Source organism: Cynoglossus semilaevis, chromosome 1 (genome assembly GCF_000523025.1).
Source record: "Cynoglossus semilaevis isolate Cse_v1.0 chromosome 1, Cse_v1.0, whole genome shotgun sequence".
Taxonomy (NCBI): domain Eukaryota; kingdom Metazoa; phylum Chordata; class Actinopteri; order Pleuronectiformes; family Cynoglossidae; genus Cynoglossus; species Cynoglossus semilaevis.
Window position 1 is genome coordinate 16868771 of NC_024307.1, and position 22642 is coordinate 16891412.

Sequence of the window (22642 nt, forward strand, 5' to 3'; positions counted from 1 at the left end):
AGCTAACCATAAGCAAAAAAATACAAGTTAGGCTAAAAGTTAGCCACATAATAAATTAAAGGCCAAATAAAGCTAGGTCAATATGATCTGGCAAAGAGTTAAAACTAGCCAGAACTACGCTAAAGGTAAACCCAGAAAATGACAAGTTAGAAAAGACTTCTTCTACAGTAGAAACAGGGAAGAAGGTAAAGTACCAAGAACCATCTTTATTTAGGACTAAAAATACCAACTGTCCACACCTTGACTGAGAAACAGTTCCAGTCACTGTGTGTTTACACTGAAGGAACTACAAAGAATGTGAGACTGTTCCCTACTATCACTGGATCAAGAAGCAGGGACACTGAAGGACGTTTCCATCCTGATGGTATCAATTAGAAACAGTCTAGTAATAACCATCATCAAAGAAACCAAGATCGGTACCAGAGACTTTTTTGATAACAGTGAGCTCAGCTGTGTCTCCAGAGTGTGCGCTTCTCACCTGTCCTCCACCTCTCCTCTCTGCAGCAGAAGAAGAGCTTCACCGATGACTGAGTGGAGGATCATGTGACCAGTCGTCAGTTCAGCCTGGAACCTCTGAAAGCACCAGGACACGGACTATGAAGAACACCTGGAGAAGTGTGTGTGTGTGTGTGTGTGTGTGTGTTGATGGGGCTGCGTCACCTTGTGTGTGCGGAGCTGCTGCCTGAGTCCAGAGTAAGATCCAGCCACGTCCACAGCCAGGTTCTCCTCCATCCTCTGCAGGAAGGACATCCAGCCCTGACACTTCTGCTGAAAGTCCTGCTGCTTCAGGGACTCAGTCTGCAGCTCACTGCACACAGAACAAACACACACACACACACATATATACACACAAACACACACATCCTAGCGTCAGGTTCCATTTGTATAATTTGAGACTAATTTTTAGCATTGATTAAGCTAACTGAAAGCTGATTCTTACTAACAGACTGGTTTCAGCTGGTTTTAAAAGCAGAACAACTGATGGTGACTGAACTAGCCATACAGCTGATCAGGTGTTAGTCAACTTTAGTCAATTAATGGTTAATAAATCATTAAATATTTGACCTTTGACCTGAAGACTACCTAAATGTTGGCTTTACTTCTTTCAGCTTCTTTCCACTGACTATTTATTTGGTTTGATTGTGTCCAACAATTAGCTCTTATAAGTAAAATGATTTCATGTATGGCTAACCTTTAGATGAATATAAATATGAACTTTGATTACAAAAACAAATACTTAAATTATTGAAGTATTATTCAATCACAATACCTGTATATTATACTTTTTAAAGTATAATATTTACAATTTTTTCACTGAAATTTTCCACTTTTTAAATTGGTGGAAAATGAAGAAATGTTATAGAAATAACATGAATTGGTGTCCAAGCTTCCCTGGTTATGGTTGGTTTTTATCCACAGAAACTTTGCTGTCATTTGTTTCCTGTTTTTTATTTGTAGTATTTTCCACCTTTAACATCAACTCAATTCAACACATTGTTACGACCACATCTTCCTTCCTCCATTTATTGACCTGCTCATCTCCTCAGCTCGGGCAGAGGTGTCAGTCCAGCGTTGGTTGATGTGTCTGAGGCGTCGTGCAGCATCGTCTCCCAGCGTCAGGCTGCAGCTCAGCTCGTTGAGAAGATCCAGGTCAGCAGACAGAGTGCTGAGCTGCAGCAGCTCAGGCTGAGAACAGATGGAGGCCTCAGTACAGCAGACCGACTGTAGGTCATGCAAACCGCGTGTCTGCACACACACTGTAGTGTTCTGTTTCTGGTCAGAATGAGATTGCATACTGTAGCTCCAACTAAAGAAAAATTAGCTCTTTAATCAATGTAGCATTACAGACGGTTTTGAACAACAAATCCGTAACTGAACTTCAGTATTCTACAATTTCATTAATAAAGTTCTCAATATTGTTGAAATCAATTGTGGCGTGTCATGCACTGTAAAGAACACATGCCATTTAAACCAAATGCCTGGTGTCTAAATATAAGATAAACCATTCATTATTTTCTGAATTTTGCTAAAACACCAGGTAAAAGTAAGCTAACAGGAAGTAAAAGTGAGACATTAGCATCAACAGTTATAATATATAATATAAAAGAAAATAGCTTTCAGTTTTAAATGCTAAAGAAGATAAAAGCTAAATGTTAGCTGTTGAATCTAAACATTAGCCAATGAGCTCATTTGGAATCTCATTAAAAAAAAAAAAAAATCTCTTCCTGAAGTTTACAGGCTCTAATTCAGAAGAGTCAGGGTCTTACCTGATCCCCCCTCTGAGACTTGGCTGCCATCTCCAGACTCTGCTGCCACATCTCCAGGTTCCTGTCCAAAGAGTCCAGGACTGAAGAGAAGTTCTGCAGCTGCTTCAGGTCATCCTGCAGAAATAAGAACACACAGAACATATGTCAGGAAATTCTGGATCCACTGGATTTGGGTCGGCAGCATGAAACTTAAGCCTGGACTCAAGAGGCAGGAGGATGAAGTGTGTAAGTGTGTGTGTGTGTGTGTGTACCTGACAGCTGTGAGCTCCCAGACACAAACACTGAGCTTTCATGAATGAAGGTCTCACCTCAAGCCGACCCATCTTCAGTGCCAGCTCCTGGTTGAGCTGCAGGACACCACGTGACAACAGTCTGCTCTCTGATTGGACCAGAGCTGCAACTGATGGCTCCAGGAGAAGGGTCAAGGCCTTGGAGGATTCCAGCACCATCTCCAGGTCAGAGTGAAGAGCTTCACTCTTCTGGAGGAGAGTCTGGATAGAAGAGGAAAGGAAATAATTTCTTTTAGCTAACTCTTAGCTCCTGGGGTAAACATTAGCTACTTTATCATATTTACATTTGCTAATATTTACCAGTCTTAGCAACAGCTTTTTCCATAATTAACGATTTTTGGCAATGTTTTGTAACGGAGGTTGATTTTAATCATACTTTATTTAATTATGTGGATTTTTGACTAAAAGATATATAGTTATCTTTTTTCATAATTATAGTATAATAAAAGTAATTTTATCAATCAAAACCAATCAATTAGCTTTTTTAGATATATTATTCAATTAGCCCTAAAGTTTAAGTTATCTTTTTCAAACCATTTTCGAGCTGAGATAAAGCAATTTCCTCAGTTCATCATGGGTTTTTTTTGTTAATAATTATCCCAGATGAGTTTCTTTACAATAAATCTACAGTGTTTAGAAATTATTTTTTTTAATTTTCTAACCTGAACTTTATGAAGTTTGATGGTGAGCTGCTCCTCGGCATCGTATGCAGGATTATCACTCAGAGTGGACACTGTTTCCTCCTGGAGAGTCTTCAACTGAAGGGACAAAGACTTGGACAGATCTGAGAACTTCTCCCACTCCTGCAGGATCTCCTGACTCCTCTGGAGGCGCCGGAGCAGATCTGCTGAGACCAACGTCCAGCTGAAAGACATGGGAGAGCAAAACGGCCGTGAACGTGTGTATCCATGTGTACTGAGTGTGTGTGTGAGCGTGTGTGTGTGTGTGTCACCTGTGTCTCTGTCTGTCCAGCCTCTCTTTGAGGAGAAGTGCAGCAGAGGGTCTGATGATGTCACAGAGGGAGGAGATGAGCTGACTCAGCTGGTTCCACTCAGAATCTGCAGCTTCTGACTGTTCGTGAAGATGCTGCAAAACCAGTCAGGACACCTGCTTGGTTAACACTGATGACCTCACAGTCAAAGATGACGGAGGGCGTGGCCTGACATTAACCGTCCGACATCACAGTTAAACACAGCCAGATTATTAACTAATGATGAGTTCAGGAGTAAACCCTGGTTAAACCAAACCAGAAAATAATGAGAATTAGATGGAAAAATATATCAGGTGTTTCAGACTCCTGGTCCGTGGGCTTGACGTGGCCCATGGACCACTCACATCTGGCCCGCATCTGACCCAATAGTCTTTTCTCAGGAGAAAATAAGATGTTTATTTTTCTATTGTTCATTTATTTTCTCATGTTTATGTAGTAATTTTAAGTAAAAGACCTTTAACTTCAATCATTCATTAACCTTTACTACTTCTGTAATATATTACTTAATATACTACTTCTGCACCTTGAATGAGTACCTAGTATCCATTCCTTTGCTGCCCTTTAGCTGACAGTTTTGTCCCGTCCTTAAATTTTATATTAACTGATTCTGACTGTTATTTCTTCTCATGAAATGTTTTAAAGTATTGTTATTTAGATTCATCGTACTTCCTGTATTTTCTCAGGTGTCAGAGCAGCAGCAGCAGTCATACCTGTAGTTGTTGGTGTAGCTCCCTGTGGGCCTGTAGGTGGAGCTGTGGGTCACTGTGAACAACCAGAGTCTGTGATGTTCTGGCTGTTCTGCGTGTCATGTGACTCAGGCTGTTCTCCACAGAGTCCCACAGCTGCTGAGAGTGGAGCAGCCTCTGCAGCAGTGAGTTGTTCTGTCAAAGACCAGGGATCAGAGAGTGACCAGGAGCTGGACACAACACTGCTGTACCAGGAGATAAATGTCTTTGTTTTACCGACCTGTGAGGTCAGAGCGACACAGGCCTCCAAGGATTTATCTGCCAGAGCGGTAAAATCACTTCCCTTCTCTCTGAGCTCCTGTAGGACAGAGGTCTTCATCCTGATCTTCTCCTCCAGAGCCTGACAGACAGGAGAACACAAGAAAAAAAAAAAGAAAAAAAACTTTCCACCACATCCAGAGAAGCCATACACTGTCTATCCTGACTAGAAACATGGGAGTGTAGGTGTTCCCTCAGACCTTGCAGGTGGTGATGTTCTGCTCCACCTCTGTTCTGCTGCTGGATCTCTGAGCCGAGTCTATCCACTGGTTCTGGTCTGTGATCCAGCTCCTAATGTGCTGAAGTTGCTTCTCCAGCTCTGTTCTCTTCTTCAAATCCTGCTCTGTTTTCTGGATCTGAAATCACAGTGTTCAAGTATCACCACACATTCTCCCACACCAAAGTCCATAGAGGAAACCAGTGATTTTAGACCACAGCAGTTATGGATCTCCTGGTGACTCCACTGGTTGGTGGAAATGTAATACATTGGCTGTGATTCATTCTTCTGACCTGAGAGTTGAGTTTTTCCTCAAAGCTGAGCCACAGGTGGTTAAGATGACCCTGCTCTTCTGCAAACTGGTTGTGTTGGTAGCGTCCTATGTGGCCAACATTGGTACTGCATGTCTGCAGTGGCAGGTTTACATATTCCAGTGTGTACTTATGGGCTGACAAGTCCACCTGGCACTCCTGAGATAAAATCAGCAAAAGTTACATTTTAGACTGGATTTTTTTAAATTAATTTATTGATCAAAATATTTTACCAAAGGTCAGTTTCTACCTTGCAGAACTTCAGCAGCTCTAACAACTCAGCTTTAGTTGAAGACTTCTGGTGGATTCTCATGCAATTGTCCTTCAGTTGAGACTCAAATTGAAGCCAGCTTTGCAGCTCCACTACTGCCCCCTGCTGGGTCAATGTTTTCATCCATAGCTGAAGAGGAGCAGAGGAAGGGAAAATAATGCACATGTAAAGATGTAGTGTAGGCTAAAATGTTTTTCCATACACTGTCATTACTGCAGGCTGGAAAAAATTACTTCTAACTGGTGTTGTAAACACATGGAGCGCTACAGCTCTCTCTAATGGCCAAAATTAAAAAGTAAAAAAGCAAAGCCCCAAAAGCATTTACCATTTACATGATAAAAACTGCACTCTGTGGAAAAAAGTCTAAATGATGTGTGTCCTCAGCCAGATAAAAAAAAACTGAAACATTTTTACACAAGGGTCAGGGTCCAGATGACAAACATTTTTAATTTGGGTTTGACACTGAACTACTAAATAACTCAATAACATCATGCTGCTCCCACAGCAATAAAACTGTACTGTATGTAAAAATAAAAATAAATAACTGTTGCTAAATAACATTTGTTTTTATTCTAAAAGTTGAATTAGAAAGACCACAAAGAGAGAAAGGAGGAAGAGGAGGATGAGTAAAATGTGATGACAGATAAAGACATATTCAGGAGACCAGAACAAGAACAGAAGAATAGAAGAACAGCAGGAGGATGGAGGTGAGAGCAAGTAAAGAGGAGGAAGAGGAGGGGAGACCAGAAAAGATGGAAGTGTGAAAACGCTGAAGAAAAAACACATCAGAAAGAGAAAAGACAGGAGGACAGAAAATCTCACTGCTGAGAGTGACAAGAGCCTTCAGAGCTGACAGAACTGCACAGTGGGGTCGGGGGTGCACAGAGGTGAGGGGTACTAATTGAAAGGATGAGTAATAGTAACAGCAGCAGCAGCAGCAGTGTGGGTTCTAGGCTCATTCCAAATCAAGTAATATTTCAAATATGAGTCAGGATTTATTTTTTGTGGCACAACTCACATGATATGCACATTTTTTACAACATCATAGTGGACAAACACGAACAAGGATTAGTCAAACTGCCTACATTCATCTTTGTAGTTGAGAATGTGCAGAAATCCTGACCTTGTGCAGAGTTTGTTGAAGGACAGAAAGTTGAGTCCACAGACTGGACCAGTCCTCCTCCATCTGTCTAAGCCGTGACTGGACTGAGGACAGCTGTGGGGCTGAGGTCTGATCGTCTGTCTCCCAAACAGCATAAGTGAATCCACCTGACTCCATCAACTGGACCAGCTGAGAACCAACAGCAATCACTGCCACCTTCAGGTCAGAGTGGGCTTCAAACTGCTTCAACAAGGCCTAGAAGTTAGGGATATTAAAAAAAAGGACATGACATGGACAGTGTGTGTGTTGTGGACACCCAGTTGGACATGGGGGTTTACTTTAGTACTGTTGAGCAGAACGGAAGGACAGAGACTTGTAAATGACACAACAGTTGAAGGAGCTGTGGAGTGGAGTGTATTATTCACTGCTGCTCACCACACACTGGAGAAACAGCTGCCCACTGTGGTCTGTGTCCATCTGCTGACTGACCGTGTGAGTGAAGTGACTGCAGTCTCTGATCTGAACCCTGGTCTTGTCCATCCATCCAGACAGAAGAGCAGAATCTACATCAAACCTGTTTATGTGAACAAACACAAAACGGTTTTACAGTCCAGAGCAGATACAGTGGGAAACAACATGTAACTGCTGGTTGGATGAGTTCCACTCTGTAAACCACCCACTCTCCCACACCACAGTCATCACAGACCAAAGTCCATAGAGAAAATCAGTGATTTTAGGTCACAGTGACACAGCAGCACTTGGTGCCTCCATCACTAACTTCAAATGTGTTATTTTGTACCTTACTGTTTGAAATCCTCTGCTCAGATTTACCTCAGTGACACCAACTGACCACAGGAGGCAGCAGTGTTGCTGTGAACCAAACTAACTGATTGTCTCTGTGGATCAACTTAGTTCCAAATAAACATCTAGTTTCTCACCTGCATCTCAGTTTTCTGATTTTACTGAACATGGTGCGTTCACTGTCCATCCTGACGTGGAGGATTCTCCATTGTGCCCTCAGCTGACCAGTGACGACACCTACTCCCTTGCAGCCTAAGGACTGCAGCTGTAGCCCCACCTCCAGCATCTGACTGAACCGGTCCTGGTTCTGCTCCAAAACACAGGCCAGAACCTGAGACATGAAATATAGAAGACAAAGAAAGTTTACTAAAATAAACAATTAAGGTAATGCTAAGCTAACAACAGGTTAAAGATTATATTAAAAGGAACCCCCACCTCCAAAATTCTCAGAACAGTGTCCAGTGCTAACCTACTTCAAGTTTGAAACATTAGACAAAAGTATTCAGGCAGAAGTCAAACTTATAATTATTTTTTGCTTTACTAAAACAAAGCCACAGCATTGCAGAAATAAAAATGTTAAAATGCAGTTCCTGTCTACAACCTTGCTACAACTCAACTTTTCTTTAAGAGACAGGAAGCTCTGTCATTAGCAGAGGTTTTTTCTTTGGCACCTGATCCACTTCACATGAACAAGAGCCACATTTCCAGTTCTGCAGCTCTGTGATGAAGCAGAGGTGCATCAGTGTGGAGCTAATAACTACAGAACACTGTGTTCCCCCTGTGGAAACTCAACAACAACCAATTCTTTAACACGTCATCCAGATAATTAGGTTCAGAGAGCAGTGAACATGTGGAGAGAAAAGTCCAAAAAAAAGGAAAATATCCAGAAGGTTCTGACTCACATACACTTACATTTTGTCTGTGTGTTTTCTGTGTCTTCCACTTGTTGCAGCCATTTCATCCACACTTGATTTAGCCCCGCCCACTTCCTGTTCCTTAACTTTTCTTAGTTTTCCCTCCAAATGATAGACCACGCCCACTTTCTGCTTCTTTTCTTATCTTAGTTTCCCTCCAAATGATAGGCCACGCCCACTTTCTGCTTCTTATCTTAGTTTTCCCTCCATTTTGATAGACCACGCCCACTGCTTGTTTCTTACCTTCCCCCCCTTCTCATTTTCCCTCTGTTCACCAGAGAACAGAGAATTTCATATATCAAATTAAACTGACTTGACTTTAAACAGTTCCAGTCTGTTTCCAGGCTCCTGGACACAGTGTTTCACAGTAAATGAATGTGTTTGAGAAAATGACCTGGAGGCTGGAGGAGATTTCCTTTGTGTCTTTCTTCTGATGCATTTTGGTAAATAAGGTATCGATCTCTTTCAGGAGAGACTCAGCCCAGGTGCTGTCACTGTCCCACTGTGTCCACACCTGAGGAGACATGAAGATGTTCAAAAGGCAGCTGTGTTGCTAACTAAAATAGGTTTAACAAACAAACAAACAAACACAGAAAAAACGATAAAACTAGAAAAACATGAGTTGTTGGTTTTAAATCCACAAAAAGATTACGGTAGACAGGCTTTGAACCACTAACCTTGTCGTAAGGCAAGTGCACCAACCACTGTTGTGTTGTGTTTTTTTTTTACCTCTAACATTTGCTCCATCTTGGCTCCCTCCTCCAGTCCGTGTTGCACCTGACATTGCAGCTCCTCCTGCAGATCTGTCAACGCACCACTCCACCTGTGGAGGGCGCTGTCAGGGAGTCTGTAGGTCAGATACTGCAGGGTTTCATAGTGGTGACTTAAGAACTGGAAAAATGTCTGACCAAAACAAAGGGCAGATTTAGGACAAAGCGAAACACTGTTATCGTTTCTCATCGATGCAGAAGCTCCAGACTGACCGTGTGTCTCCTGAGTCTCTGCTGAAGATCGTCTCTGCTCCTCAGCCTCTCACCATCTGCTCTGGTCTCTTGCCGTGTGAGATGTTCAGAGCCTTGGACAAGAAGATCCTGGAGGCTGTGGAGCAGACGTTCATACTGCTGCTGTAACTCCACGCTGCTCCTCAGCTCCTCGGAGTGGGACTTAAGTCCACGTAGAGAGGAGTCCAGGTCTGTCTGTGGACACAGAATGGACTCAGTCCTCAGGCTTCTGCAGAGGACAGAATAAAAACTCAGACCTGAAGCTAACCTGTAGCTGTGCAGCCTGCTGGATGATGGAGGAGTTCAGGTTGTGTTTCTCCACCTCCTCCATCAGGGAGTCAACCTGCTGCAGATGAAGCTGCAGTGTCTCCTGCCTCTGCAGCGCCACCTAGAGAGTTAACACAGGTTCAGTATCTGCATGTGAAACACTACACCCTGGTGATCCTTGAACATGTGCAGGCAGGTTTTCATTTAGCCATTGATAGGCTAACATTTAACAACTAAAATGAACCAACTCTGTGTCATTTCTTTTATTTTTTTCCCTCTCATCACATCATTGGCTAATTCTGGGCTCACTTTTAGCAAATTAGCACTAGCTTGGCAGCCCACTAATATTAATTTACATGTTTTACTTTATCAGAAAATACCTGTTATCTTTAGCTATTTTTGGGATAACTCGTTTATGTCTTCTGTTTCTGTTATAGTTTTATTTCTGTTCACAGTCTCAGTAATCATTTAAAACCCTGTAAAAGAATAATTGTTACTCAGTGATTTTAATTATTGGTTTTAAGAGATCTTTATAACGTTAGAGTGACCTATTTATTTTAAAATTCCACATTTAAATCACTTTGTAGTCAATTTGTGAAGCAAAGTATCCCAGAATGCTTTGTGTATATTTACAGTACAGTTCCTCATGCAACGTGCTTCTTGTTGTGCCGTTTAAACAGTTCACAGTTAAGTTTTTTTTCTCCACATTTACTTCAACACCACATGTGTCTGTACTGAGGTTCGATTGTACCTGGAGTTGTCGGTTTAAGTCCATGGATCCACTCTGCTCATTGGTTATTTGACAGTTAGATGTAAAGGCTGCATGCAGCTCCTGCAGTCGACTCTGTTGGAGTTAAACACACACCACACTGGTTCTGTCCAACAACATCCACTGGGTTTAACCAAGTTATTTTCATTTGTGAACGGGTTAGGTCAGGTGGTTCTCAAACGTGGGCACTCATACCACTGGTGGGACTTGGGCTCCTGTTAGTGTCATAGAAGAGTACCTAATTCCTGAATTGTTATATAGTTGTTAAATATTCTGTATGTGTGTTGGGAGGGGGGGTAGAGGATTGTTAATATATACACAGTTTATATTACATATTGTTAATATATACACAGATTTGACACAGTGTCATAATGATTAATATAACAACATAATAATAACAACATCCCAGATCCTGTTGCTCTTTTGTCCTTTGGAACTGGAGCCATTGATGTCAAATGTTAACCACTCGTTCCCCTTAGTCCATGAAAAGGTCAGTGATTCGAGCTCACATCAGTTTTTTGGTTTGTTTGTTTGTTGTTTTGTTTTGTTTTACATTTGGGCTTGTGTTTTAAAGTGTTTTAATGAGTCTGCTGTCTAAAGTGTTAAATCACAATTCTCTTTTCCACGGACTTTGGTGAAGTATTAAGTTGTTTTGGTTTTTTTAATAAACATCTGCAGTGACCTTGTCTCTGACCTTCTGCTCTCCTGTCTCCTGCTGCAACTTCAGGATCTGTGTCTCTCTGCAGTTCACAGCAGTCTGGACCATGGGAAGAACCTGGACCAGGGCTTCAACACACCGACGACAGCCCTCTGTCAATGGACCAGCGTCTGATGAGGTCACGTGACATCTCAGAGTGGACAGTTCTGCTGACAGGTCCTGACAGAAACAACAGATCAAAACAGAGTCAGGCTGGGCTAAATTCTTTTGGGCCAGATTTTGAGATCTGTCTGACCTGCAGCGTCACTTCTACATCTGGAGACTGTTGGAGATGTTGGATGGAGGACAAATATAAGAAGAGTCTGTGCAGAACCAGAAACAAATCCTGGTCCAGTTCCTGCAGACAGAGACTTAGGCTGAAGACAAACACCACACTGAAGATGCAAATAAATAAAAAAAGGCTAAGGTCACAGGTCAGGACTTTGACCTGGAGCTCTGTGATAAACAGCGCCCTCTGTACCTCATCCAGCGACACTGCCACTGAACCTTCCTGCAGCAACTCCAGATGCCTGGTTAGTCCCTGAAGCTGGGTGAGAAGCTTTGAGCCAATCGCAGAACTCATTGTCCCACCATCATCATCATCATCTTCATCAGTTGTCCACAGAAGAAAGTGTGACACCTTCAGACTGAGACTGGAACTGTCAGACGGTCCCTGCATCATCTCTGAAGATACAAGAGGGAGTCGGACCTGCTGCTGCTGCTGCTGCTGCTGAAGCTCCTCAGGTGTGAAGGTGACGCTTCTTAACCGCAGCACTAGAGTCTGCAGCTCAGTGTGGAGCTGAAGCCACTTCTTCTTCTTCTTCTCCTGTTCTTCATCTCCATCCTCAGGCCCAGTAGCAGGTTTAGCCCTAAAGGAAATGTTACAGTTACAAGATCAAGTGTTTTTCTCCCTTTATTTTAATGTTGATCTTGTTTCAATTTATTGTGTGGCATCTTATACTTCAGGCCTTCATAGGTCATAAATATGTGATAATAACACACACACCTGGTTGACCTTAGCTCTAGAGATTCCTGACAGGGTCCAGGTCTGCTGCCCTGCAGGTCAATGATGGCCTGTGTCAGTCCAATCTGTTGACTCAGCTCATGCTCCAACTCCTGCAACACAAACAAATAAACCAAAAAACAAACATGAGTGTACCATTTCACTAAGCTGAAAATGTCAAAGCAGCAGAGTGATGCTACAGAAACCTGCTGCTGCTGCAGGCTGCTCTGTCTCAGCAGTTTGTTTTTGGGTGAAGAGAAAATCTCCTGAACACTGCTGCTGCGCTTCAGCCTGGACTTCAGGGGGCGCTGTGACTTCTGAGAAGACAGGGGCCAAAAAGGAGATCAATAAGGAAGAAGTACAGTATATTTTCCATTGTGTTCATTGAACATTTGCTGTTGGTCGTACCTGCGTCTCTGTGACCTCTGCCCTCTTCTCCACTTCCTGTCTGTCCTGCAGTGTTTGCTGAAAGGAGACCAGCTTCTCTTTGAGGAGCGTTAGTTTAGAGGAGAGAAGCTCTGCTGCCTCCTGCTGGGATCTGACTGATCCAGGCTCAGATCCAGATCTGGGTGAGGACAGATCTGCCAACTTCTGCTCGATCTCCAGGAACATCTCCTAAACATCAGCACCAACACCCAATTACTAAATGTTACATCTTCCCAGTATTTTCAGTGAAAACAAAAGCTGCTCTGCTGTTTGTTTGTTTCATTCAAACATGAGATGATGTTGTGACCCTTTGATCACGTGACAGGATAAAACTTTAATGGAGGTTCAAGTTTCAGCAGCAGCAGCACAGTCATGTGACCAGACTGATCTGTGAATGAAAACCTAATGAAAACCTAAAACCTGAGTTTGAGTTTAGTTAATCGTGTAGTTTTCTATCAAATAAAAAAATAACGAAAACATTTTGTCTTTGTGACTTTTATTTTTATAATTTGAAGAATTAGTCAATTAAATAATTTATTATTTTCTTATTGTATTTTATTTTATAAATAAATGACAATTTATTAAACATTTTTAAAATATTTTTAAATCATCATTTGAAATGTCAAAAGTATTTTTAATCAAATTTTGTCTGAATATGTCAAATATTCCTTTTTAGTTTTTTTCCTATAGATTTTTATTAGACCCCTCCCCCTGTTCAAAGGCTGCGTGTCTTACCTGACAGCTGAGAAGCTGCCACTCCAGACTCTCCTGCATGACCTCTGAACCTTTAGCAGTAGTGGCTTTTCCCAGCATCCTCTGGGCCTCCTGCAACCACAGCTCCAGCTGATCAGCCCTCTCCAGGCAGACATGGAGAACTTCCTCATCTAATCCAGAAGCGGACTCAGAACCAGAACCAGGACCAGGCTCTGTCTGGGACCCGCCCTGTCACACAAACACAATAGAAAAGTCTGAGGTTCCCTGAACTTCCACGGTCAGAGTCTAAGAGTGGAACAAGCTGAGACCTGAGACCTGAATCTGACTAGATCTGAGACTTTGACCTGGATCCACCTGAGTTTCACTTCAGCACATTTCCTTCAACTGTCTCTCTCTGTTTACCTTTCTGTCTGACGGGGCTCCGCCCACTTGTGGCCTGACACCACTTCCTGGTTTAACAACCTGAGATCCAGTGACAGGACTTTAAAAAAAAAATCATGTCAAAAAAAGAGGAGTGGCCTGAGGCTGCAGGGGGCGCAGCTACAGTCAGGAGTAAACACTGGTGACAAACACGCTGACTCCACACTGTGTCACTCTGTCCCTGTTACTGATCTTTTAAAAACCTTACAGACATTATTTACTGTGGAAACTTTTCAAAATCCGAGTTCTTTTTCTTCTACCTGCAAACAATAATCTAACTGTGACCTACAGGAGTCAATAAACCAATGTCAGGTTTGGAACACGGAGTTCTGCTGAGACAGAAGTTCTAGAAGTCAATCAATTTGTTATGAGATTTTTAAAAAGGTTTTGTTGTACATAGTACGAGGCTAAAAGAAACTGAGGCACAGTAAAATGGAGCTAATTAAAAGCTAAAACACAAATGCTAGGGAGAGGCCCACGGATGAGCAGTTTGTCTGCGAATTGTAAATATATATATAAATAGTTTGTGATGTGGGCAAAAAAGTATTCTAAAAAAGTTTAAAGTTGGTCAGTGCAGTTAAAAAATCAGCTGTAAGTCCAAAAACAAAGCATATGTTGCAAAAAGGTTAGCCAAAGTGTGCTAAAGGAATTTGCTAAAAGATAGCTTAACCACAAATACTTTTGAGCCTGGGCATTTATCCTGTGTACAAAGGACTATTTTTGAAGGCAATCGGTCATTTCAGAGCAAACACTGACGACCTTGAAGCTGTTTAAAAGAATTCACCTTAAATGACCACCTTAAATATTTAGTTGAACATTGAATAAAAATCAACAACTGAGTGTAAAATGCAAAGGATGCAGCATCAACACAGGTCAGAGTGTGAGTTGTAATTAAAGATGCTACAAATGAAAGTGTGAGGCCTCAGTGCTGAATTCTGAGTAGTTATTCAGTTCATCAATGAGTTTGGCTCCATCTTTGCATCCAGTTCCAGAGTGTGTTAGAAGGTTAGCAGGAGCACAGTCACTAGTGTGTGGGACATGCTGTGACTGTGGTCAATTTTTTTTCAACCTTTTTTTGTCTTTTAAATGAACCAAACCTCTGCTGTGTCCTGAGTGAATTTTGTCAACAAAAACTTAAACCCTCTTTCTGAACAGGAAACTACAGTTTGAGTCACTCAGCTCAGTCTTTTGCACCAAAGTCCATCAGAAAATATAGTGATTTTACATTACAGCACTCAACAGATGATGACCCACCACTGTCACAGTCAGAATGTTTTAATATGTTATCTTGCAATGTCAGTCTATAAAATGCATGATTTAGAGTTACCCCAGTGACACAAACTGACCAGTGGAGGCAGCAGTGGAACAGCAGCTAAAATCACTGATTTTCTCTATGGACTTTGGTGTGGAGAAGAGACATCTCTGTAAATAAGAGCTTTTGACTTAACTAATGCTTGTGTTATTGATTCACACAAGTTAATTTGCGACTTCAGTGTTTGAAATTCATTCACTTTAATTTACTTTAGTGACACAAATATTCCAAAGAACACAGAAGTACAACTGCAGCTTCTGTAGAACTGTGTACTAAAAACACAGAGTTTCTCTCTGGACTTTGGTATGGCTGTTGAAGAGCCTCAGTTCACAGGCAGAGGATGTTCTGTGATGGTGAGATTAACTAGCAAATGGATTTGTCATGGACCTAAACCAGACAATTTAGTTTAGTGGCCATATATTGTATTTCCTGGCGTTGTCCATTCCTCTGACTGTTGTCTGCCCGATCTTGCAGGTTTCAGGCTGAAACTCTGACCAAAAACAGCACAATGAGTGGTTTTAAAACCTCTGACTCTGAGTCAGTGCCTCACACAGCTACTCTATGAACTGTCCCTGTAACAGCAGGTCTGTGTGAATGGGCTCTGAAACAGAAACAGGGAGACCAAGGGTTGTGTCACGGTTGTGGGTTTATTTGAAATTGTGTTCACGTTGTGATTTGTAGACAGAAAAAGAAAGTGTGACAACAGAACGGTACAGGTTCAGTACGTGCTTCATCAGGTCACGTAGAGTTGTCTGAGTGCAGCTGCATTCTCAGGAGAAAACCTCAGCAGTCTGAACACCTCAGACTTTACAAAAAAAAAAAATCACAGATTACTGCAGTTAAAATGATATTTTCCAAATGAATATTGTTCTAATTGTTTAGTTGAAAAAAAAAAATCAGATTTGGAGGTTTTGTCCTGCAGCAGCAGCAGCAGATTGTTGTTAATCAAACCAGTGCATTTCCATGGCCTCATTCCTCTTAAATCCATTACAAACTAAAGTAGAAAACCTCTGCATTTAACAACCACCCTGTCATAACAACGTATTTTTAGCTTCTGGTAATTAAAGTTTAAAAAATGGCAGATACAGAAAAGCAAGCAGGAAAAATAACTGCTTTAATATGTCTGTGTGTTTACACACACAGGTTGGGGACTGAGCTCAGCAGACAGCAGAAGTAGGGGTGAACATTTCTGACATTTAAAAAACACTGTTGACAGAAGGAAAACATCTTTTAAAAAACTCTGACCCCGAAATCATCATGCAAACACCCTAATCCCAGACTGTGTTTGAAACACATGCTCATGAACATCAGTCTGTCGTTTTAGATTCGTCTTAAACCTGAACATCAAAGAAATGTGCATCTGTGGCACAAGTTACACTGAATAAATGTATTTTCTTTAAAATCTTTATTATTCAAACACTGGAAAAAAATAAAACAAAGCAAAACATCCACAGCATCAAACTGTGGAGGCCAGACTGTGGAATACATTCTGCCATGTAAATGCACTGAAGTGTTTCAAGAGAGGCTTTTCTAGAAGGATCTACAGTAAAGGTCGGGGCTAGAACACATCCAGGGTTCTAGTCTAGGTTTGAAGAAGGTCCGGACTAAATGTCTATAAGTTAGAAGCTTAGAATTTAGTAAGAAAAAAAATAACTTTTTTTTTTAAAGCCACAGATGAGCTCCAGGTGTCTTTCTGTCAAAATGTACAAAAGTAGTTGATTAAAAAGATTTATAAATGAAAAAAAATATTTTGAAAAAATATTAGTTAGAGTTAAAAGAAAAAGAAAACAAAAATGAGAGGGAATTTTAGCGCCAACTACTGGGTCATGCGGTAACCACTGTCAGTTACAGAGTGGCCCATAGTTGAACATCTATTCAAACATGAACTTCTAATTCAATTCAACTAAACATCAATAAAGTAGGTTATATAGGCTAAAAAATAACGATAAAATGGTTAAACTGCAAATTCATAAATCTTGAAAGTCTTAGTCCAGAAGACACATGAGGCTCACAGATAGGGCCTGAGCTCATATTAAGTAAAACTTTATTTTAGACCTAACATTAGAAAAGAAAAAAAACCATCTGTAGGATTGAGGGAATAAGTGTTTTTTCTGAATTGAAGTTTTGGGATCTCTTTGAAATGCTGAGTGGAAGTTCAGAAATCCACACTTCTACAGTTTTTAAAGGGTCAGAACAAAAAAAAAAATTGTTTATGTTTTATATAGTAAAATAAGTTTTGACATCTTGTTTTTGTTCAGTAGACCTGGTTCTACAATTGCTTAATGGTTGTTTGTTTTCTTTAGGCATTTGTACAAATGTACACCTGGTCCAAGAAAATATTATGGTCAATATTTAACGTTTGTGGCTTCTATGGTGGTCTTGGTGTACACAAGTCAAAAACAGCCTAGTTGCTGTTCTATGAGTTTTTTTAATAGACTTGATTCTATAAAAAGACTTAAATCTGTGTCAGTTTTATCAGTTTCCTACAGGATGTCTAAACATCTAGTCTTGACTACAACACCAGATGAAAAAGTGAGAAGAGCTACAGTTCAAAACACAAGTCCAGTTGAGAACACTAAGTGGAAGAGTCTGCTCTAGATGGAAAGGTTCTAGATCTAGATCTAGGAGAGGACACATCTCCGCTGGGAACCAGAGTCGGGTCTGGAAGCTTTAACGGAGGAGGATGTGTTTACCATGCTCTCCAGCAGGGTCTGGGTTCTGACTGTGACCAGAGGTCTAGAAAAAGCTCCTTCAGGGGAACCCTCTTCTGTGGTGTCAGTGGTTTCCTGAACATCCTGAAGAAACATGAGCAGGTTAGAAGATCAGTCTGGTTAAACAGCGAGGATCACACAGTAACACAGTCACTCGTGTTAAAGGATGGAAGTTTGGTTACAGACAGATTATTTTGGGTTCTCCTTTAGTTAAGAACAACTGTTAGTTCAGGACTAACTTTGAGCTACTGTGGCTATCTCTAGGCTCTACTGGAGGCTAACCTATGGCTTGCGTCATGATATCCCTATTTGCATTACTTTTTTAATCACCCTTCCTAAATGTTAGCCAAAAGTACTTGAGGTAAAATGTAGCAGTTTTGGTTTGAAACTTGAAAGTTTTCCTGAACAGTTAATATAATTGTTTTTTTTAGCTAATTCTAAAAAAATCTTACTAGTATTACAATGATGCACTTTTTTTTTAGACAAAGTTTAAGTTAAGTCTTTTAATTTTTTTTGGCTAACTTTAAGCCATTTCAGGGCTAACCTTTAGATATATAAATAATGGTTGAGTGTTACATTATGTATTGAACTGTTTAGCCTTAAGTCTGAGTCATAGTGTTGAATGAGCAGTGAGGAGGTCTTCAGTCGAACGACCACTCACCTGTTTCTCTTCTTCTGTATCTTCCGAGACTTCTTCATCAACAGCTTCAGATTCTGCTGGAACCACAGCTTTCGACTCCTGAAGAACATCAATCAATCAATCAAGTGTCACTTAAAAGCTATAAATGTTAACACAACCAAAGAATGTTTATGTAGAGACTTTTGAAGCCAACCCAAAATATTGAATCATTATTTTCTACTATTAAAGATAGGTTAGAGTTTAAAGATAGTTCACAGTAACAGCTTAAAGTTACAAAATGAACGACAAATAAACGCTGGCCAAATTGAAACAATTTTTAAAATGGTAATAAACCATTACCACTTTTAAACCACTTTTCACAACCTAATGTTGGCCAAGGGAGATAAAATCTTCAAACAAAAATCTTTTTTTCAATTTAAGTCTTTTTAACATTTGACGTAGGGTTTAAATCCACACACAGCCAGAACACACACATCTGTCTCTCACTGATCTTCTGTATAGCTCTGCCTCTAGAGCTGCATGTGCTGTTCAACACTGCCCTCTATAGAAGAAAGAAGCAACTTCAGAGACAGCTGAGCAGAGAGAAGATAAAGAAGAGGAGCAACTGGAGGATAAATGGAGGATTAAAAATGATGAAGAGTGGAGGGACAGCAGCAAGAAGTACTGCAGAACAGAGTGATCCAAGTCAGGGATTAGTTTACAGAGATGCCACTCGAGCTTCAGTTATAGGATCAGAACCACTGTTGTGGGATCAAGAGTGTCTGACCTGAGGCTGGCTGAAGTGCCAGGCTCACAAACAGAGGAGAGCAGGAAAAAAGAGAAGTGAACAAAGCTCTCGCAATCTTCTTTACCTCAGGACGAGTGCCCAGGAAAGTTTCCCAGAGCCACCACCAAAACCCTCCTTCTCCTCCTCCTCTTGCTCCTCCTCCTGATACTTCATCTCCCTGCTCCTCACTGTCTGTTTCTGTCTCTGAAGCTTCTTCAGCCTGAATCTTGCCTTCATGCTGGTACTGCTGACATTGCAAAGACAGTGTGTCAGAGGGTCTGAATCAAACAAACATGTGTCCTGAACACTGAGCTGCAAGAAGAACCTCCGTGCTGCTGCGCCTCTATACAAAAAATTATAATCCACAATCCACAACTACTGAAGTCTATAATGTCTACACCAGGGGTCACTGGCCTTTTTGAAACTGAGAGCTACTTTAAGGGCACTTAGTAATACAGTGAGCTACTTGTTTAATACAGATTATGTAATAATAATTAGTTCTGGTACATACAATAGCAGACACTCTTCTTACCATTTGAATATCAGTGCAGGAGGAACTGCTTAAAAATGCACAGTAACAATAACATTTCTGACATTCTTGCTGACTTGTTTGATTTTTAGAACACAGCCTGCTGGCACCTCAGGTAGTCCATGGGGGCTACCAGGTGTCCCCGGGCACCACGTTGGTGACCCCTGGTCTACACAGTACTTTGGTGCTGGCACTTTACCAAAGTACATTTGTTTCATACCTCACTGTCTGTCGCTATTGTTAAGCAATATATTCCCTAGGGGGCAGTGGTGAGTTCAATAATGTTTCTGTTCAGAAGGAGGTCCAAACAGAGACAGAACAGGAGGCGGTGGTGGTCTGTGTGGACAGGGTTCCTCCATTTCTGTTGTTGTTCTGTCATTGGTTTATTGCGCTTCCTTGTATGGGTGTACTAATCTAAGGAAGGCACAAAACTGACGAAAGGCTTCATTTCTGTACTTTGCACAGAGCATAAAGTAGTCTTTGTACAGCAATTTATAATTAGAAATTATAACAATTTATGTCACAGTCAAGTGTGTGGTTCTTCGGTTCTGGGTTTTACACACCTGTCATCAGATTAATGTCAGTAACACAGGTGTACCATGAGAAACAGACTTAAAAAGCTGATGATCTTCTTGGACTCAGCTCAGGAGAGAAAGTAACCTAGTTTAATGAAGCCTGTTTCCTGTTTCCTGCAGTTTAACGTCTTTGATCTGATGTCTTGACAACGTTGACATCCTGACTACTTCTCATACGTTCATACCCACGGTCATTCAAGAGTGAATAATTAACCTGATCCTCAACCTGCATGTTTCTGGACTATGGGAGGAAGACTTGAGAACCCAGAGAAATCCCCCCACACAGGAGAACAGGGGAACTACATACAGTGATCTCCCTCCTGTAAAGGCGAGAGCACAAATCCCATCTGCCACAGTGTTGTAATTAAGTTGTAGTAGCACCTGAAACTGTAGCTCTACAGGTACAGAAACTGCAATACCTACTCAGGAAATTTAAAAGAACCAGTATTGGCAACAATGAGCAAGTGGAAGAAGGCTGCTCTTACCTGAGCAGGGTCATGTGACGAGGACTCTCTCTTCTCTGGTGAAGAATGCTCCACAGTCAGCAGTGTGGCTCCACTTCTCTTAAGAATGTCCTCTTTCATGTGAGCGATTTTGATCTGTCCCCCCTCTGGCTCCTCCTTCTAAGAAAAATTTTTTTTTTTTTGGATTATAGCAAAACAACAGACCTCAGGTGTGTTCACATCTGGTACTGGGTCACTGCCCACACCTCCCTCAGATATTGGCAAAATAAATACTTTTACCCTTGAACCTTGACTCACCTCGGCCTCCTCCACAGTGGTTTTCAGCGTCTCAGAAGTAGCAATGGTGGAGGTTTGCTCTGATGTCACTGCTTTGGTTTGGACAGGGGTCGGGGGCTGCTGGATGAACACAGCAGGCACCTTCTGCAAGATGGTAGAAAACATGAGACCGTTTAAGGTCAATCCAGACTGGTGGACCTTCACCTTATGTCTTGGCAACAAGACAATAGCAATAGCACTGATACACCTCTAGGTGGTGAATCTATTGGTTGGGGACCGTAAACATCTTAATAAAAAAGTTATGATTTGTTGAAGAACTGAGGAACAACTGATTTAGCATGATTGGTTAGTCAGACGGTTCATTGGTTGGTTGGTTGGTTTCTGACCTTTTCCAGTTCCAATAGCAGAGTCTGGAGGTGATCCACGACACCAAAGACAGCTAAAGTTTCTTCAGATTTGTCTGGAAGACAAAGTCCTGGTTTACACTTCTGGATCTCAGCTACAGTTCTTCTCATGGACTGGATCCTTTGCTCTACCGCCTGGAAAAGTCAGAAATCCCAGTCAGAAAGCTGGTGCCAGCTTCTTTTTGTCATATTGATTATATTTAATTCCTGATGATACTGATGCTTCTGCTTCCTTGTCATACCTTCAGACGTTCCTCTCTGGGACTAGGAAAAGTTTCTGGAGATGATAACAAAGTCTTTATCTCTGCAACATCAGTCTCCATTCGTCTAACTTCGCTCTCAATGGCCTCCACCTCCTGAAAAAACAACAGTCAAAGAAATGAGAAGCTGAAGTCAGAGAAGAGCTAACAGAAGCTAAGCCATAAAATGGAGAACTCACAGCAGCAGCATGCTCCAGCTGGGACAAAGGAGTGGTGAAGCTGTCCTGAACGTTGGCCACTTCCTGATCGGCCTCCACAAGCTGCTGCTGGAGGTTGGTGATGTCACACACCTGCGACATTTCCTGCAGCACTGAACTGAAGCCCTGCAGCGTAGAGCGGATCTGCTGCGAGTCATTCAACACCATCTGCAATAAGCAGGGAGTTTTTTTTTATAAAAGCCTGATTCAAGGATCTATGGCAGGGATGGACAACCAGTCAAAGGCCAAGAGCCACAAATTTGACCGTGTTACTGCAAAGAGCCACATGATATACATGGGCACATGTGAACTGCTCCATCCCTTAAAAAAATATAAGACTCTTCCACTCTGTTAAAACTTCCTATGTACATCTTTTCATCTGTGCTAATTGGGTTTCCCCTAAGTCATTTACGTTAACGCCCATGAGATTCACATAGCGTAAAAAAACACAAACAAAATTCAACATAAATGTACAAGCCACATGAAACCGGGCAAAGAGCCGCATGCAGCTCTTGAGCCACAGGTTGGCCATGCTTGATCTATAAACAAGATTTTCACAATTGGGACGAAGACAACACAAACATGTAGAAATGTTTGGTCACCAACCTGCAGAGACTGGACATGGCTGCTCAGATCTTTGGCAGTAGTGTAGGCACAGGGAGCAGCCAGCCATGACTGTGCTTCAGCCATCCAGCTCTTGGAGCTGCTGATCATCTCCCGATGTTCCTGAAGCCATGTGTGAGTCTAAGGGAATCAACTTGTTAATCTCAGAATCATAAATCAGATTGGGGTCAATGTGTTAAATACAACAGGGCAGACGTGAAGTCCTGACCTTGCTGAGGAGTGTGGTCCTCTGCTCGGCCCGTTTGGACTGTTGAGAGTGGAGCTGCTGACCCTCCCCCAGTCTCTCTGTGAGGGCAAGAGCCTCTTCAGGTTTTTCCAGGTCTTGCATGTCCACCTCAATGGCTGCTAGACAGGAGTGCCACACGTCTAGTTCATCCCACACTCGCTGAAAAGAGACAGAGTTATATCAGATAGGAAGT

The 22642-nt window shown here is 41.6% G+C and overlaps 1 protein-coding gene across 1 annotated transcript in view; it reads right to left on the bottom strand.

Moving 5' to 3' along the window:
• The window catches only part of LOC103382657 (nesprin-2-like), a 42133-nt gene that overhangs the window by 270 nt on the left and 19221 nt on the right, over window positions 1-22642 (bottom strand). Inside the window, exons 14-50 of the mRNA XM_025060521.1 lie at window positions 22432-22608; window positions 22206-22343; window positions 21582-21767; window positions 21385-21498; window positions 21125-21277; window positions 20760-20882; window positions 20484-20621; window positions 18980-19141; window positions 18150-18227; window positions 17471-17572; window positions 13067-13273; window positions 12314-12520; window positions 12112-12222; window positions 11909-12018; window positions 11384-11771; window positions 11159-11260; window positions 10900-11082; window positions 10188-10280; window positions 9438-9557; window positions 9152-9364; window positions 8898-9071; window positions 8563-8682; window positions 7392-7585; window positions 6889-7027; window positions 6475-6708; window positions 5331-5480; window positions 5063-5239; window positions 4753-4908; window positions 4515-4634; window positions 4259-4429; window positions 3510-3643; window positions 3220-3421; window positions 2576-2758; window positions 2268-2381; window positions 1532-1686; window positions 661-808; window positions 479-573 (exon numbers count right to left, since the gene is read on the bottom strand). Coding sequence (XP_024916289.1) covers window positions 479-573; window positions 661-808; window positions 1532-1686; window positions 2268-2381; window positions 2576-2758; window positions 3220-3421; window positions 3510-3643; window positions 4259-4429; window positions 4515-4634; window positions 4753-4908; window positions 5063-5239; window positions 5331-5480; window positions 6475-6708; window positions 6889-7027; window positions 7392-7585; window positions 8563-8682; window positions 8898-9071; window positions 9152-9364; window positions 9438-9557; window positions 10188-10280; window positions 10900-11082; window positions 11159-11260; window positions 11384-11771; window positions 11909-12018; window positions 12112-12222; window positions 12314-12520; window positions 13067-13273; window positions 17471-17572; window positions 18150-18227; window positions 18980-19141; window positions 20484-20621; window positions 20760-20882; window positions 21125-21277; window positions 21385-21498; window positions 21582-21767; window positions 22206-22343; window positions 22432-22608 — 5771 coding nt within the window. The remainder of the gene's footprint in view (window positions 1-478; window positions 574-660; window positions 809-1531; window positions 1687-2267; window positions 2382-2575; window positions 2759-3219; window positions 3422-3509; window positions 3644-4258; window positions 4430-4514; window positions 4635-4752; window positions 4909-5062; window positions 5240-5330; window positions 5481-6474; window positions 6709-6888; window positions 7028-7391; window positions 7586-8562; window positions 8683-8897; window positions 9072-9151; window positions 9365-9437; window positions 9558-10187; window positions 10281-10899; window positions 11083-11158; window positions 11261-11383; window positions 11772-11908; window positions 12019-12111; window positions 12223-12313; window positions 12521-13066; window positions 13274-17470; window positions 17573-18149; window positions 18228-18979; window positions 19142-20483; window positions 20622-20759; window positions 20883-21124; window positions 21278-21384; window positions 21499-21581; window positions 21768-22205; window positions 22344-22431; window positions 22609-22642) is intronic.